This window comes from Doryrhamphus excisus, chromosome 8 (genome assembly GCF_030265055.1).
Source record: "Doryrhamphus excisus isolate RoL2022-K1 chromosome 8, RoL_Dexc_1.0, whole genome shotgun sequence".
Classification (NCBI taxonomy): domain Eukaryota; kingdom Metazoa; phylum Chordata; class Actinopteri; order Syngnathiformes; family Syngnathidae; genus Doryrhamphus; species Doryrhamphus excisus.
This window is the reverse complement of record NC_080473.1, coordinates 20,793,359-20,811,335: the sequence shown is the minus strand read 5'-3', so window position 1 is coordinate 20,811,335 and position 17,977 is coordinate 20,793,359. Positions and strand designations below refer to the sequence as shown.

At 37.5% G+C, this 17,977-nt stretch overlaps 1 protein-coding gene across 6 annotated transcripts in view; it reads left to right on the top strand.

The window, feature by feature from the left end:
- robo2 (roundabout, axon guidance receptor, homolog 2 (Drosophila)) overlaps nt 1-17,977 on the top strand; it is a 386,548-nt gene that overhangs the window by 153,983 nt on the left and 214,588 nt on the right. For all 6 annotated transcript variants that reach the window (XM_058079123.1, XM_058079125.1, XM_058079127.1 and 3 more), the window contains exon 2: nt 11,879-12,205. In XM_058079123.1, the coding sequence (XP_057935106.1) occupies nt 11,879-12,205 (327 nt within the window). The remainder of the gene's footprint in view (nt 1-11,878; nt 12,206-17,977) is intronic.

Genomic DNA, 17,977 nt, shown 5'->3' with positions numbered 1-17,977 from the left:
CTTATTATGTCTGCGATTTTGGGTAAGGTGACTATAGGGGTGTTATTTTATGTCTAGAGGGCTCTAATACATTTAAAACCGAATATAAAGGTCATTTTATGTTGCGGAATTCCCTGATCACAGTTGGTCTGGAATAAATAAGGATGCCACTTAGTGCCTGAATTACAGTTCTATGTTTTTTTCCACTTTACTGACCTATAAATGTATTTAGAATGTACTATTCTCGTGTTAAACGATGCCAAAGTTTCAGATAATGGAAGTTTAGGATGGCTCAAAACGCTCGGTTTGAAAAGGCGTGGCAAAACTGCTACTTTGTGACATCACAGAGGGATAGACTTTCTGATATATAAACTCTCTGCAGCTAGGAGACATGGTTCAATTCCACCCTCGGCTATTTCTGTGTGGAGTTTGCATGTTCTCTCCGGTTTTCTCCGGGTACTCCGGTTTCCTCCCACATTCCAAAAACATGCTAGGTTAATTAGCGACTCCAAATTGTCCATAGGTATGAATGTGAGTGTGAATGGTTGTTTGTCTATATGTGCCCTGTGATTGGCTGGCCACCAGTCCAGGGTGGACCCCGCCTCTCGCCCCAAGACAGCTGGGATAGGCTCCAGCATACCCCCACGACCCTCATCAGGACAAGTGGCATAGAAAATGGATAGATGAATGAAAGGATGCTACTTTGTGCCTGAATTACAGTTCTATGTTTTTCCACTTTACTGACCTATAAATGTATTTAGAATGTACTATTCTCGTGTTAAACGATGCCAAAGTTTCAGATAATGGAAGTTTAGGATGGCTCAAAACGCTCGGTTTGAAAAGGCGTGGCAAAACCGCTACTTTGTGACATCACAGAGGGGTGGATTTCCTGATATATAAACTCTCTGCCCTTACCCAAGTTCTGCTTCCCACCACAATTAGGGGCTCTACCTGAGTTTTTTACACACTGGTAGTCCTGTGAAACACATTACACGTTGCCGATGCTGTAGAAAACCTAGCGCTAAAATGCTAAAGATACTTCGTCACGTCTTGAAGAAAACGTTTGTTGAGAAACTCCAGACTGTCCAGTCTCCACTTCCGGCACACGTAAAAGTGGACATTTAAAAACAGATAAATTGCAGTTTATTATCAACTCTGCTACTGTTTATGAACTCCTATAAAGTTAGCCTTTCTATGCTCTGGCAGTGTGACCAACCACGGCAAAGTGGGCGTGCCTGGAGGCGGGGCATGGGTGAAATAACAGACCGTTTCCACGGAAATCACGAAATCCAAAGAAATACATTTGAATAGGTGCAGATTCTGGAAGAACTAGAACACTTTCTGTGCTGGTTATTGTGTGTAACTGCTCTATAGTCCACAACTCAATACAAAGGGTGAACAACGAGGTCTAGAACCGATGAACTGAGGGATTACAGTATATAATTTGAGTTGAATTTAAGTCAAGTAGAAATTCTGCCGTCCTTACTCAGCAGAGATATTGTCGCTTTGCTGTCTGTTGATTCGTCTATGAGGAGTTCACTCACTTTGGTATGAAAGAGATGAAGAAAGGGGACCATGAGAAATATAATTCATTAATCAATAAATATGGAAAAATGTTTTTTGCTTGTTTGGTTAATAATAAATTATTCAAATTTGAATGAATTGAATGTATCACAGCGATAACTTCCATTCCTGTGATCACGTGTACTGCTCTGCAATCATAGCTTAATTCAGACCGAGAAGATAACATCAAGCTCAAATTTCTAAGCGACTGATAGCAGAAAGAAAGAGTGAGAGTAAAGGAGACCGTGAGCCTGGCGGAAAAAAAAACCCTGAATATTCTCCTTCCCACACTTATCTACATAAATAAATTCCAGACGTATTGGGAGAAGAGGGCAAACAAACGCATGCAGAGTCAATACGACCCTGGCACCAGAAATACACCAGATGAGCGCAATTCTATCTGCTAGTTGTTAGGAGGGTGAGCAGGATGCAGCGAGTGTAGCTTCTAGAATTACCCCGTGTTTGCTTTCACTGTACTGTATAGATCTTTTTAGAGAAGACCCGGTTCAAGGTGGTGGTGGTGGGGGGGGGTGGGGGTTAGTATGCGGAGCAGTGAAGTAGAACAAAGCCCATCAAGGAAGGGAGCTCAGCATCGGAGTCTCCATGGCCTTAACCAGTGATGGATCCCTGCAGGTTGTCCGTGCAGTGTGACTACCGCTTGACAGAAAAGACAGGACATGAATCTCAGGTGCGCATCCAGGCACGTTCAAGCGTCATGGCGGGTGATCCAGTGCAGAGTCATGCATGACCAAGAACATCATTCCATCGCCATCGACCACATCACCTGTGCTGACGTGACGGATATGAATCTGTCACCCTCACGGCGATGATAGTGTGTGACAGAGGAGTGAACCAGACAGACATATTGGAATAAGGCAGTGTGTAGAGCTGTCCCCATTTCTTGTAGTTTTCCCAGTAGAATGTATATATTCTTGCTGGATTTTCATTTGCATTCATTTTCAGCATCTATACATCACCCCTTAACCTGTATTTTGTGCCTGGGTTTCGGGGGTTGTAGTGATGCACCATAATCACATTTATGTATGTACCCACATTGGTTTTAAGGTAATGGTAATTTGAACATGCACCAGATTACAATTGAGTGCATCCCATAATCAGTTCCCAGTTCCACATGTCCAAAAGGAGTAGGAAGAAGCAAAGCTTATTAAATCCTACCCCTCCATCTGGTACTTTTACAATCAGTAACTGTTACATTTGTTCACTTCCTGCTTTCCTAATATAGTTTAAGGTTTAAAATTTTTAAAATTTTTAAAAGTTTTAAAAGTTTTAAAAGTTTTTTTAAATTTTTAATTTTTTAAATTTTTTTTAAATTTTTAAATTTTTAAAATTTTAAATTTTTAAATTTTTAAATTTTAAATTTTAAATTTTAAATTTTAAATTTTAAATTTTAAATTTTTAATTTTTAATTTTTAATTTTTAAATTTTAAATTTTAAATTTTAAATTTTAAATTTTAAATTTTAAATTTTTTAAATTTTTAAAACCCCTCCATCTGGTACCTTTAGAATCAGTAACTGTTACATTTGTTCACTTCCTGCTTTCCTAATATAGTTCAAGGTTTAAATTTTTTTAATTTTTAAAATTTTTAAATTTTTAAATTTTTAAATTTTTAAATTTTTAAATTTTTAAATTTTTAAATTTTTAAATTTTTAAATTTTTAAATTTTTAAATTTTTAAATTTTTATTCATATTTTTTTAAGTATGAGGTGATATGAGCATCCAATGCCATAACGTAGTCCTAGCATAGAAGTGTTTCAAATGTACTTCTTCCCTGAGATCATATTTCTCCTCTCTTGTAGAGAAGTATTGGATGACATTTTTAGCTAATTGCTTATTTTTAGCCTTATGCATCATTATTCTCGGGAGGCGGCATTATGAATTATCCTTACTGGCCTTTGTTGTATATTTGTAATATGAGGTTTCCAGCTCATAGGTCACTGTGTATTTCATGATTTGTAAAATGATCCATACAAAACTAGCATGTAATTACCCGCTTGTAATTCCCCAAATCGTTTTTAAAGAACTAATATATAATAGTTACAGCATAGAAAGTGTAATTACGTAGACAAGCGCAACCGCCTATTTATTTCCGCACCTCCGCCCCGCAACTTTGAGAGTGACAAGCTGCAACAGGCTGCATCGTCAACCTAGCGCAGACAAAGTATGTCCTTCCACTGTACTGAGTCGCTCTTAGAAGTTATTAATCCTGCGGCAAATAAACGATATAAATAAAGTATTATTATCACTGGAGGACAAGGAATAGCGACAGTAAACACGCCACACACACACATACACCGAGTAAGAGAGAACAGGCGGAGACATGAAGCCATGGAATGTAAAGTAGCATAAATAAAAGAAGAATAAGTCAAGCGCTTGGTAGACTTGGACAGAAGTGGAGTGTGAGGTGTGAAGAGGAGAGAAATAATACAAAACACAACATAAGCCACGTTTAGATTTACAGTTCACAGTTTATCTCTTTCCGAATGGAATCTTTTCAAATGACCTTTCCGAAAGCAATGGTATACATGGAAAGGAATATTCCAATCGCGTGTCTACAAACTGGACGAAGGAAAAACTGGCAATACGCAGTTATTCCAACAAGTGAAAGAAAAACTCGAGGAAGTCGGTATCACGTAATGTTGGTGTTTATGTTTTACTGGGCATGCCCCATTGACTATTCTGGTTGATTATAGCGGCGCATGTAGACAAGATATTTGAATATTCCTTTCCATGTATACCAGGGGTGGGCAAACTTTTTGACTCATGGGCCGCATTGAGTTAACAAAATTGTGCGGGGGGCCAGAACATATATTTAACACACATGATTTTACGCTTATATTTTTAATAATTTTAATAATTTTAATAATTTTAATAATTTTAATAATTTTAATAATTTTAATAATTTTAAATATTTCTTAAATATTTTTAAATATTTTTTAATAATTTTTAAATATTTTTTAATAATTTTTAATAAGTTTTAAATATTTTTTAATAATTTTACGCCTTGAATTATTTGTCTAATTTTAATTGTCATACTATCAGCTATATGTTCTTGTTTCCTTTTTTCCAGGAGCACTTTAAACATCAGACCACATCAAACTACGATCTATTATTATTTTTTTTTACTGAATAAGACATCCGACTTGAAAGTCATGTTGCCAGCTGGTATGTTAAAAGTTGAAATACTTAAAAGCAACTGGCGGGCCGGATTCAAATGTTTGGTGGGCCGCATGTGGCCCCCGGGCCGTAGTTTGCCCACCCCTGATGTATACCATTGTTTTCGGAAAGGTCATTCGGAAAGATTCCATTCAGAAAGAGAAAAACTCATGTAAACGTGGCTAGTGTCTCAGTCAACAAAGTCAAAGTTCATTCACAAAAGTAAAACCAAAGTCACTTGGACTAATTTTTGGCAGTGGATAATATTCCGTCAACAGCAGTTTTACGTTCTACATTACACTGGAATTGTCGGGAAAAACAGTCGGAACACAATTCAGGGCGCTCACATTAAATGATCTTTTAATGGGATCACTGGTGCTGTGTAATCAAGTGCTCTCTGAGTCGAGGCGAGTGCACTTCACCGGATCTCAAGGCACACGCTCTAATCAAAATACTGAGTCCCCGCCCCCCATCGACACCGCCACCGCCACCAATGTTTGCAATAGTTTCGGCAGCACTGCGCAGTCATCCACCGGAGCCAAGAGACGATCAGACAGATAATGAAATCAGAGAAGGGATTACTGAAGCAGAAGCTACCTTTTCCTTTTAGACTACTTATGTCAGCTTCACTGGGATCTGTTGTTTGGTTCCCAGAAAACGGCACGTTCAAAACAAACAAGTTAGCGCTAAATGTAAAAACACAGCCGCCCTCACCCATGTTCCAGTGACCACACACTTTGTTGCCGTCCCTGTCACATATTTATTCATGTGTGCAACAGAAGGTCGAGCCTTTCATGATCTCTTTCTAATTATTTTCATTAGCTCCCAAGAGAAATTTGAGCCCACCAAGCAAATCAATATGAGGGTTGGTCCCAGGCAGGGCATAAAAAAGGGAAGGGCTCCCTGAAGAGACATTTGTTATTCCACCAGCGTGCTGATCACAGGTAACCAGTAGAAACCAGTAGTATAGGAGTACATGGATTCGTTATTTCATTTGTCATTATGGATCTTTTGGTACGCTACAGTTCCGACATTGTACACCGTTAGCCTAGTGCTGCCACTCACAACATATCTTCTAACCCAGGAGTGGGCAAACTTTTTGACTCGCGGGCCGCATTGATATAACAAAATTTCCGGGGAGGCAGACTATATATTTTACACGTAACAGTCCACCTGGTATTATTGTATCTGTAAAATTGTCATGCAATCTGCTATTATTATTTATTATTTTATATTTATATTTAAATATTTAAAAAATAATACAATATTATAATTAAAATAATAATTATTATATTATTATTATGTAAAATATGCAAATATAACAATATTATTATATATAATTTATATAATAATTAGCATTAATATAATAAATATAATAATCATAATAGTTATAATAATAATATAATAAATATTATTTTAATTTTTATTATTATTATGTGCTTGTGTCTCTTTTTTCAGGAGCACTTTGTAAACAACAGACCATGTCAAACAACGAAATTGATACAACCATCAAAAGGTTGGCTCAGGCCATGATGCCAGGTTGTATGTTGAGTTTAAATTAAATACTTTTGAAAGATTGGGCGGGCCGTATTCAAACACTTGGCGGGCCGAATGTGGCCCCCGGGCCGTAGTTTGCCCACCCCTGTTCTAACCACTTGTGACTCATTTTTTCAGTAGTCCACCAATGTTCCTGCTGCGGTAACCTTATAGATTCATTTCTGATTTTCGGACATGAGTGTTCATATAGCCACGTATACATGGACACAAATATTCCAATTCCATTCAGGTTACTTGCTGAAACTGAAGGAATGTAACCTTTACCAACTTCCTCAAGTTTTTCTTTCACTTGTTGGAATAACTCCGTATTGCCAGTTTTTCCTTCGTCCAGTCTTGGAATTTAATTTGAATAAAAAACAAACTTTCCTTAGCAGTCCAGTGCCGATTGCTCGCCTCCATTTTTAAAACTGAAGACCGTCTCGAGCTGCGTGTTACGTCATATCTCAGCATTCGCTGAAAGAACGCACCCGGGAACAGGAAAAGATAAAGTTCAATCTTGCTAATATTTTATCATTAAGCTCAGCACATGTTTTATATAGATATGTATTTTCTTTTTTAATAAAACTGGACTTGTGAATGGCGTATAGAAGGGTTTAGATTCTGTTCCACAGATGGCGGTAATGCACACGAAAGCTGCTTGCCAACCGCCAATAAACAACAGAAGAAGAAAAACACCACAAAGAAGAACACAGTCTGACAACTTTCCGTTTGAGCGAGTACAAGATACCTCGATCGGATTTGGGAAAGGAATATTCCACCCCTGGGAATCCTTTTATATATTCATTCGGATTGGCACTTTTCTTTCGGAATGAGGTTAGGTTCTTTCAGTTTGAGCAAATAACCTGAATGGAATTGGAATATTTGGGTCCATGTATACGTGGCTACAGTTGGGTCAGAAAAGTGAGAACCGCCTTGGCAATATGTGAGACTGTTTTTGCATCTGTCATTCAAATGAAGTTGATGTTGATGTTGTTTGTCTAGACAAATGGATGGAATGGGGTTGCTGTTAGGTTTCAAACAAAAACATATGCAAAAGTAATGTTTGTGGACAAGATTCTCCATGTTGGTTCCTGTTTTTGTCCCTTTGCCAGTTGTGCCGTCTCAGTTTCCCCAACCTGATGGTGTTAGGATCGAATCACGCTCTGCGGGAGCAGGATATAACCAGCACCGCCCCTTTGTCCCCTACAAGTCCTGTCTGCAGGCCCATTTAGCAAGATACCAGGCCTGATTGCCAATCAATGGCAGGGAAATAGGAGGAATTAGCACAAATTAGGCAGAAGGGAGTACAGGCTTACCTTCTGTTCCCTGGTCAATATGCCACTGTCTGATGCCAGAGCCCCCTTTTTAGACAAACCCAAAATCTTACCTCACTCGCATCCTAAATCTAATGGTGTTTTTTCCTCAGAGGACTCAGAGGATTACATTGTGCTTGTGCGCTAGGGTGCATCAAATTTGAACTGGAAATTTTAAATTCATAATATCAATTTGGCTGGCATTCCATTTTTTTCTAATGAACATAAAAATGTATTTTGCAAAGTTTTGAGGAAATCCATTGAGATTTAGTGGTGCCACCTCACACATAAACTTTTGTAAAATTTCGGAAAATGTGCAATGTCTAGTCTAATTGCCAAAAAGTTGACCTGGAAATGTTGAGTACAATGAACTTCTATACAGCATCATTTTCTATAGAGTTGTGCTGCACAGTGCCTAAAATAATACATGGACAAGCGTATATCAGATTATGTAGGATTACAGTACTACTCTCAATAAATATGAAGCATCAGTAATATTAATATTATTTTATATTAATATAATATTAATAATATTACTGTTGTTGATGTTATGCTTGCTCAGCTATTAGCTAACTGTCATTAGCAAACTGTAGCTAGCTAAAGTTAGCTACAGTATAGGCTATGAGCACTAAACAGTGACTAAAACAATAAATGGACAAGTGTATATCAGATTATGTAGGACTACAGTACTACTCTCAATAAATATGACGCATCAGTAATACTGTCTACTCTATATTACTGTTGTTGATGTTATGCTTGCTCAGCTATTAGCTAACTGTCATTAGCAAACTGTAGCTGGCTAACGTTAGCTACAGTAGAGGCAATGAGCACTAAACAGTGACTAAAATAATACATGGACAAGTGTATATCAGATTATGTAGGACTACAGTACTACTCTCAATAAATATGAGGCATCAGTAATACTGTCTACTCTATATTACTGTTGTTGATGTTATGCTTGCTCAGCTATTAGCTAACTGTCATTAGCAAACTGTAGCTAGCTAATGTTGGCTACCGTAGAGGATATAAGCACTAAACAGTGACTAAAATAATAAATGGATAAGTGTATATCAGATTATGTAGGACTACAGTACTACTTTCAATAAATATGACGCATCAGTAATACTGTCTACTCTATATTACTGTTGTTGATGTTATGTTTGCTCAGCTATTCGCTAACTGTCATTAGCAAACTGTAGCTAGCGAATGTTAGCTACAGTAGAGGCTATGAGCACTAAACAGTGACTAAAATAATACATGGACAAGTGTATATCAGATTATGTAGGACTACAGTACTACTCTCAATAAATATGAGGCATCAGTAATACTGTCTACTTTATATTACTGTTGTTGATGTTATGCTTGCTCAGCTATTAGCTAACTGTCATTAGCAAACTGTAGCTAGCTAATGTTAGCTACAGTAGAGGCTATGAGCACTAAACAGTGACTAAAATAATACATGGACAAGTGTATATCAGATTATGTAGGAATACAGTACTACTCTCAATAAATATGAGGCATCAGTAATACTGTCTACTTTATATAACTGTTGTTGATGTTATGCTTGCTCAGCTATTAGCTAACTGTCATTAGCAAACTGTAGCTAGCTAATGTTAGCTACAGTAGAGGCTATGAGCACTAAACAGTGACTAAAATAATAAATGGGCAAGTGTATATCAGATTATGTAGGACTACAGTACTACTCTCAATAAATATGAGGCATCAGTAATACTGTCTACTCTATATTACTGTTGTTGATGTTATGTTTGCTCAGGTATTAGCTAACTGTCATTAGCGAACTGTAGCTAGCTAATGTTAGCTACAGTAGAAGCTATGAGCACTAAACAGTGACTAAAATAATACATGGATAGGTGTATATCAGATTATGTAGGACTACAGTACTACTCTCAATAAATATGAAACATCAGTAATACTGTCTACTCTATATTACTGTTGTTCATGTTATGCTTGCTCAGCTATTAGCTAACTGTCATTAGCAAACTGTAGCTAGCTAATGTTAGCTACAGTAGAGGCTATGAGCACTAAACAGTGACTAAAACAATAAATGGACAAGTGTATATCAGATTATGTAGGACTACAGTACTACTCTCAATAAATATGACGCATCAGTAATACTGTCTACTCTATATTACTGTTGTTGATGTTATGCTTGCTCAGCTATTAGCTAACTGTCATTAGCAAACTGTAGCTGGCTAATGTTAGCTACAGTAGAAGCTATGAGCACTAAACAGTGACTAAAATAATACATGGATAGATGTATATCAGATTATGTAGGACTACAGTACTACTCTCAATAAATATGAAACATCAGTAATACTGTCTACTCTATATTACTGTTGTTCATGTTATGCTTGCTCAGCTATTAGCTAACTGTCATTAGCAAACTGTAGCTAGCTAATGTTAGCTACAGTAGAGGCTATGAGCACTAAACAGTGACTAAAATAATACATGGATAGGTGTATATCAGATTATGTAGGACTACAGTACTACTCTCAATAAATATGAAACATCAGTAATACTGTCTACTCTATATTACTGTTGTTTATGTTATGCTTGCTGAGCTATTAGCTAACTGTCATTAGCAAACTGTAGCTAGCTAATGTTAGCTACAGTAGAGGCTATGAGCACTAAACAGTGACTAAAATAATAAATGGACAAGTGTATATCAGATTATGTAGGACTACAGTACTACTCTCAATAAATATGACGCATCAGTAATACTGTCTACTACTCTATATTACTGTTGTTCATGTTATGCTTGCTCAGCTATTAGCTAACTGTCATTAGCGAACTGTAGCTAGCTAATGTTAGCTACAGTCGAGGCAATGGGCACTAAATACCTATAAATATGACTATAAATCATTCAAATTACAAAGACAAAACCCCAAATTTGCTAGTAATATTTAATAGGAGTATAAATACCATTGAATGGCGACCATTGAACTGTTCACCACTTTATTCCACAAAAACAGATGTATGGTGGCACCCCTAAATAATCATGTATTGGAAAAATATTTTGTATGTGTTGTTTCTACATATATTGGAACACTTTTAGTACCCAGCCATATCAAAATTCAATAATTGTGTTTTTTGATGCACCCTAATGTGCGCTGAAGCAGCCATCGCACTATTGTGCTTCTCATTTGTGCTCAGACTCATGGACAGAAACGATGGTTGAAGACGACGGCTTGCCCCCTGCATGCTTCCCCAGGGAGATTTAAGTGGATGGGGTTGGGGGAACATGTGCATACCCAGCTAAACAAAGCGCCGGCCTTCCATTCTCAGATTAGCCCTTACGTAGGCACAATGGTCTACGTGGTACACTGCATCCTATTAGCCCGGTGCAGTGCCTCAGGGAAGGGCACAGTCATCAACTTGGCTCAATGACATGCACAGATGCAACAACTCATTTCAAAGACTCGGTTAACATTTGGCCGCCAACTAAATCGGACTATCGTCGGAGTTTGAAACCTTTACTCTTGGGTTGTTTGATGGTGTACGCGTGTCTTTGATTGTTGCATGGCTCCCAAGGCGTCAAAGATTTAAACATGTGTGCTTTTCAGCATCTACAGCAGAGTCACAGGAAGTGGACACACACACACATACATACACATACACATGCGGGACTCAGACTCGGGGAGCATTATCTTAGCTGCCAGACTCCCAGAGCTCACCCACTGCCAGCCCTCATAAAAATGGGAGTAGGGCAAGGTTCGCAGCCCCGAGGGATTAGCGTTTGACACGCGGCGAGACCCCGGCATAAATATTCTCATCACACGCAGATTTCCACAACAGTGGACTCAACAGTTTTTTACTTGTTTGCACCCCACGTGAAATATATAATTTCTTTTGTGTATAGCAGGCGATGTGGGCTAGTTTTTATGCCTCTGTTCACTGGTCACCCTTGGGTCCAATTACCCACAAGCTTGCGCTTGTACCGTGGAGAAGAGCAGATGGTTGCTTTTTGTCTGGGTTCAAATGGTGATTAAAGGATCTACTATGGGTTTTATACATTTGTCTAACCCAAGGCAAAGTGCTGGTTTGTTAGTTAGTCGTGGTTGTTATAGTTGGCAACCGCAAAAACAGTTCCTACGCCTGGCAAAATGTCAACAAAAACACTTAATCATCTCTGAAAGGAGTAGGAAGAAACAGAGCTTATTCAATACTAACCATAGCGTTTATATCAGTCTCTGTGGTTTTCATTAAGGAACAGATAAATGAATTTAGGATCAATTATATCAGACACTGATATACTGATATGCATTAGTTAAATGTACTCTCCTTCCTCCAGGATCTCGTCTGCGCCAGGAAGACTCGCCGCCCCGCATCGTGGAGCACCCCTCTGACCTGATCGTCTCCAAAGGCGAGCCGGCCACCCTCAACTGCAAAGCCGAGGGCCGCCCGACCCCGACGGTGGAGTGGTACAAGGATGGCGAGCGGGTGGAAACGGACAAAGACGACCCTCGCTCCCATCGCATGTTGCTGCCCAGCGGATCGCTCTTCTTCCTGCGTATCGTGCACGGGCGGCGGAGCAAGCCGGACGAGGGGGCGTACGTGTGCGTCGCACGTAACTACCTGGGCGAAGCGGTCAGCCGCAACGCCTCGCTGGAAGTAGCATGTGAGTCCAATCTCCTTGTCTTTCTCGCTAAATTTCGGTAGATGGAAACTGGATTTACTTGTGAACTTTTCCGCTATTTCGGAGAAGTGATGATTACTGAGACATATTTGCAGGATTTGGAGTGATTATTATTATTATTTTTTTGGTGCAACACCAAACAACCAAACTACAGCCCAATGTTGACCTGGCATAATATACGTTGACATCGTTAAAACCTGGGGAAGTTTTTCATGCATGTCACAGAACTGAACGTAAATCCACTATTGACGGCGGAAGAGTGACAGCTAGGGGTTCAAAGTTCTAATGGATATTTTACACCGCTTTCCTGCGTTGTGTCTGAGGGACGTTGCAGGCTAAATCTGATCCCATGATCAAATTACCTTTGAAGAAGAGCTTGGGTTGGACTTCCAACAGAGCTCAGAGACGTTGGACTTAGAGTACTTTGGCGGTACTTTGTACTTGATACTTAATTCCTATACAATACTTGTTTTTTTTTATCTGCTGCTGGTTGGCTGTGAATGACTGTACAAGCAACTCCTTTCACCGCCCAGGAGTACATCTTCCATTTACCTTTAACAGCATTTCCCAGTTATTGTTGCCTTGTGATGTGTAGGAAATTGCCTTATGTGCTGGAGAATATAGTGGGGGGTGGTGTCCACCTTTTCATCAAGCCCCCCCCCCCCCCCCCCCCCATGGGTCTAACAAGAAGCCCCCTACTTTACCCCACTCCCCATGTGCAAAGTCCGCGACAGCAGCTTGATCTATCGATCGCTGTAAGAGGGGCTCTTCGGCTCTAAATGAAAATTCATAAAAAATACATGAAGTAAGTCAGTGAATTGTTTTCAGTGTTTTCGTGCCACACACAATGATGGCGGATATATTGGATGGAGAGCATGGATGTTATTCCCCTTGCTATTGCAGATTTATGCACAAAGTAATAATAATTAAATTAAGTCATTTAGTCGGTCAATTTTAATTTTAATTAAATTTAAAAAATTAAAATAAATTTTAATTTTAAAATTAAAATCAAAATACATTTTAATTTTAAAATTTTAAAATTAAAATTAAAATTAAAATTAAAATTAAAATTAAAATTAAAATTAAAATTAAAATTAAAATTAAAATTAAAATTAAAGATTTACAATTTTTATTAATTTTTAAATTAAAATTAAAATTAAAATTAAAATTAAAATTAAAATTAAAATTAAAATTAAAATTAAAATTAAAATTAAAATATTTACAATTGTAATTAATTTTTAAATTAAATTAAAATTAAAATTAAAATTAAAATTAAAATTAAAATTAAAATTAAAATTAAAATTAAAATTAAAATTAAAATATTTACAATTGTAATTAATTTTTAAATTAAATTAAAATTAAAATTAAAATTAAAATTAAAATTAAAATTAAAATTAAAATTAAAATTAAAATTAAAATTAAAATTAAAATATTTACAATTTTAATTAATTGATTAAGTTAGTTTTGTATTACATTTAATCATAACTTTTTCATGATCGCCATAGTAGTTCCTACCTTTCTGATTCTATTTCAGTGTTTTCGTGCCACGTTCACATCCCCCCTTTTTTTGTAAAAGTAAAAACCAAAATCTAAAACCTTTTGGCTTAACGTTGATAAACAGTTGCCGCTTTGAGTGTAATTGTTGATGACGGCTAGGGGTGTGTCTTGGCAACAATCTGGCGATACGATACGTATCACGATACTAACAAGGCGATTTTTTTGTTTTTGTTTTTCTTGTAGTTAAAGATTATTTCCTGGAAAAAACTGAATTACACCAGCAATATGCACTTAGTAAACACATTTTTATTCCATTAAAACAGTATGTTAGGCTGTATCACAAACTTAAAGTGTAGCATTTGGATAAATAAAGCTTTGACATCCAGCTTCAAATTTACAAAAAAAAACAAAACATAAAAAATAAATAAATTAAATTATGTTTCAAAATTCTGCTCAAATGTTGACATTCTATTATCAGTGAAAAAATGCATGTATACAGTCCCTGACTTAAGTAAAAAAGTCCTTTTAGGATGCTTGAAATAACCATTATTTAACAAAATAATGATATCAATTTGAAAAACAAAATACCTGCAATATCACAGTACTACTTTTGTAGTATACAAAAGGACCTTGGCATTGCTTGCTAGCGCCAAGTCCTCATGGTGTCTCGATAAGTGGACTCCCAAATTTCCCGAATACTTTATTCGGGAAACACGACACATTTTACACATTTTGTCAATTTCTGCACTTTGTGTAGTGCTACTTTGTGTAGAAATCCAATTGTGTCCTTGCCTAATTGACTACGTAATTCATTAACTAATTAACCATCGGAGGTTTCAATTCAAATCAGAAATCAACCTTTGCCGTGTCTGCACTCGAATAAATACCATATGCATAAAAATATCCATATCATACTTTTTAATACATTTCGATACAGTATCATGCAACGAAGTATCGCGATATATCGCCGAAACTATATTTTTTTACACCCCTAGTTGAGGTAATCTTTTCATCCAAGCTGAACTGAGGTCTAGTTTGATGCACGACTTGAAATTTTGTGCAACGTTAAATGTGTATTTTCCTGAATCGAATTACCTACGCGCTGTTTACGTTGTTAGAAGTTCCGCTGTGCGATATTTGTTTTGTTACCTGAGCCAAAATCAGCGACGTGAAGCTTTTTTGGGGGGCTTTCTTGGTTTAGTGGACGTGTACTTTGTGGTGACTGAACGAGGAGGAGGGGTTCTTAATCTCCGTCTTTGGCTTACCGTGGTGATTATCTTTATCAGGCCCTGACATCCCTCTAGTGATTGTAAAGCTGAAGCTAAACGGCACAAGAAAAAGCTGCGTTTAAAGCCCGGAACATGCTAAAATGGTTTGGTGTTCATGATCAGTCTTGTCCCTCGCTCCCTCCCCCATCCGTCCCCCCTCCCTCCCTTACATGGAGCACACCTTCACCCGCATCTCTCTTCTGTTCACGAGTGGCTGAGCAAGGAGATAATTGAATTGCAGCTCTGAAACAGATTGAAGTCGGTGTCTGCTGTGAAGAGTTTCGCTGGACATCACGCAGGGTGCTCTGTCCCTAAAAGGTGGAGGGGGGGAAGGGGAAGACGGGGTGCCTATGAGATGTCTGCGTTATATTATTAATAGGAGCCAGACTGGGGTAGTAGGGTGTGTTCATGTTTGCTTTAAATGTTAGATGTTGTACACACAATGATGGGAGAGCTAATGGATGGAGAGCATGGATGTTATTCCCCTTGCTATTGCAGATTTATGCACAAAGTAATAATAATTAAATTAAGTCATTTAGTCGGTTAATTTTAATTTTAATTTTAATTTTAATTTTAATTTTAATTTTAATTTTAATTTTAATTTTAATTTTAATTTTAATTTTAATTTTAATTTTAATTTTAATTTTAATTTTAATTTGCTGGTGTGTGTCCTTTCTGCTGTTACCAAACAGCATTATTTTAGTTTTACTTAGGTTCAGGTATATTGGTAGGATAAAATTAAAATTTAAATTTAAATTTAAATTAATGGTTGTTTGTCTATATGTGCCCTGTGATTGGCTGGCGACCAGTCCAGGGTGTACCCCGCCTCTCGCCCGAAGACAGCTGGGATAGGCTTGTGAGGAAAAGCGGTAGAAAATGAATTAAAATTAAAATTAAAATTAAAATTAAAATTAAAATTAAAATTAAAATTAAAATTAAAATTAAAATTAAAATTAAAATTAAAATTAAAATTAAAATTAAAATTAAAACAATTGTAATTAATTTATTTAATTATTTTTGTATTACATTTCATCATAACTTTTTCATCATCGCCATAGTAGTTCCTACCTTTCTGATTCTATTGCCTTTATAGTGATACATCGGATACAAGTTCCTCCATACAAAAAAAAACCTATGTTTTATTACTTTTCACAAAGTAATAAAATAAAAAAAAATGATGGGCAATTAAAATTAAAATTAAAATTAAAATTAAAATTAAAATTAAAATTAAAATTAAAATTAAAATTAAAATTAAAATTAAAATTAAAATTAAAATTAAAATTAAAATTAAAATTAAAATTAAAATTAAAATTAAAATTAACACTTCGGGATCGGCCGGGAGGAGCTGGACAAAATGGCAAAGGAGACGGAAGTCTGGGCCTTAAACCTAACCCAAACCCTAATCCTAAATTGAGTAATTGAGAACCGCTGCCTTGAGCTGCAGTGGAGGAGTTTGCTCATCTTCTCCATGTCTGTGAGATGTACCAGCTTTTAGACATTTTTATTCACCTTTTTCCACTTGAAAAAACAAAAACAATTGTACATTTTACAGCGTGAGCAGCTTTATCATTTCACAGCTCTCCCAAACTGACCCCGGCGACAGATACGGAGCTTATAAGAAGGGATGTGCCCCCTTTTCTCGTCTCCGAATGAACTGGGTCAATGAGCAGCTTCATAAATCATTGTGAAGCCTGTTGTCAGCAGCGTTAGCCGCATCGCTGCTGAATAAATTGCCAGCCCGCCGCATCTACGCTTGCATGTATGTGCGTATATGTAAAAGTGTGACAGTGCGCACCTGGGGCTACGCATCCCGCGGTAACATGTTAATTGGCTACATCTCTTCAGGTAAAGCGGCGTGCACCCCTGCGCCGAGAGCTGGACGTACAAGCAGATAAGGGCGAACATTTGCGCTTTTAATTGTTTCTGTAGCTTCTGCTGTCTGACATGCGTGTGTTTTTTGTGTGTAGGAAGTTCTACAACCTTTAAAAATGCAAATGAAAAAGATTCTTTCCTAAATGAATCTACAATAGGGATCGACGTGACTTTTTTTAAAAAAGGCCCTCTGTTGCACCTCTTCTCCAATTAAGCAGATAGCTAGGCTGAACAACAAAGTAATTAGCAGGAAAATAGGAGCGCAAGGTAAACCGATAAGGAGGAGGCGGATATGATGGTGAGGAGCAGCGAGCTAATAAACAGTGCGGCCCGGGAGTAGCGGAGCAGGTGGGGAGTCTTTTTTTACAAGCTCATCTGGGCTCATTAGGCCATTTCAGGAACGAGACTGCGGCGAGTTCACAATCTACACACAAAACAACCTTATAGGTCCTGGAGACATAATGAAGACAGAAGCAGCAATCATTGCTGCACGTTAATGATGCATGCTACAGTTAAGGTGGTTGCGGTCTTGTTTGTATTCAAATGTACTGTACCCTCAACGGTAACAAAACACATGCACTAATACGGTCTTGGTAACTTAATGGGTGGGCCACGTACTAAACTTTATAATCCAACCCAACAAATAAGATACATTTCTGCTGATTTCCTGCTAAAAAGTGCAGAATAGCAAAGAAATTGGTCTCCAGATATAGTGATCACTCCACGGGTGTAAAGCGAGGATAAATCCGTGATTCGATGTGTCAGCTCTGTGTCCGTGCAGCTGGAGTTTGTTGACCTCCGAGGAAGAGGTGTTGTTATCGGTTGGGATTCACACTCTCACACTCGGTTGACTTCATCCCTGCGCACAGTAAGCAGCACGCAGCCTGCTGTCGTTTAATTGCAGATGATCACAGGCTCACCTGCCACAACATGCATGTTGCAGAAATGTGGATGCAATATAGTCACTCACATGCATGGGGGGTGAAATTAAAACTGCAGTCGCTACTATTGCTTTGACCTGAACCCTGAACGAGCATCAGAAGAATAATGGTGGCTGTGTTGAGGCATTTATTGTAAAAGGAGCACTGGCTTAAGACTCCTGCATCACTATGCGCAT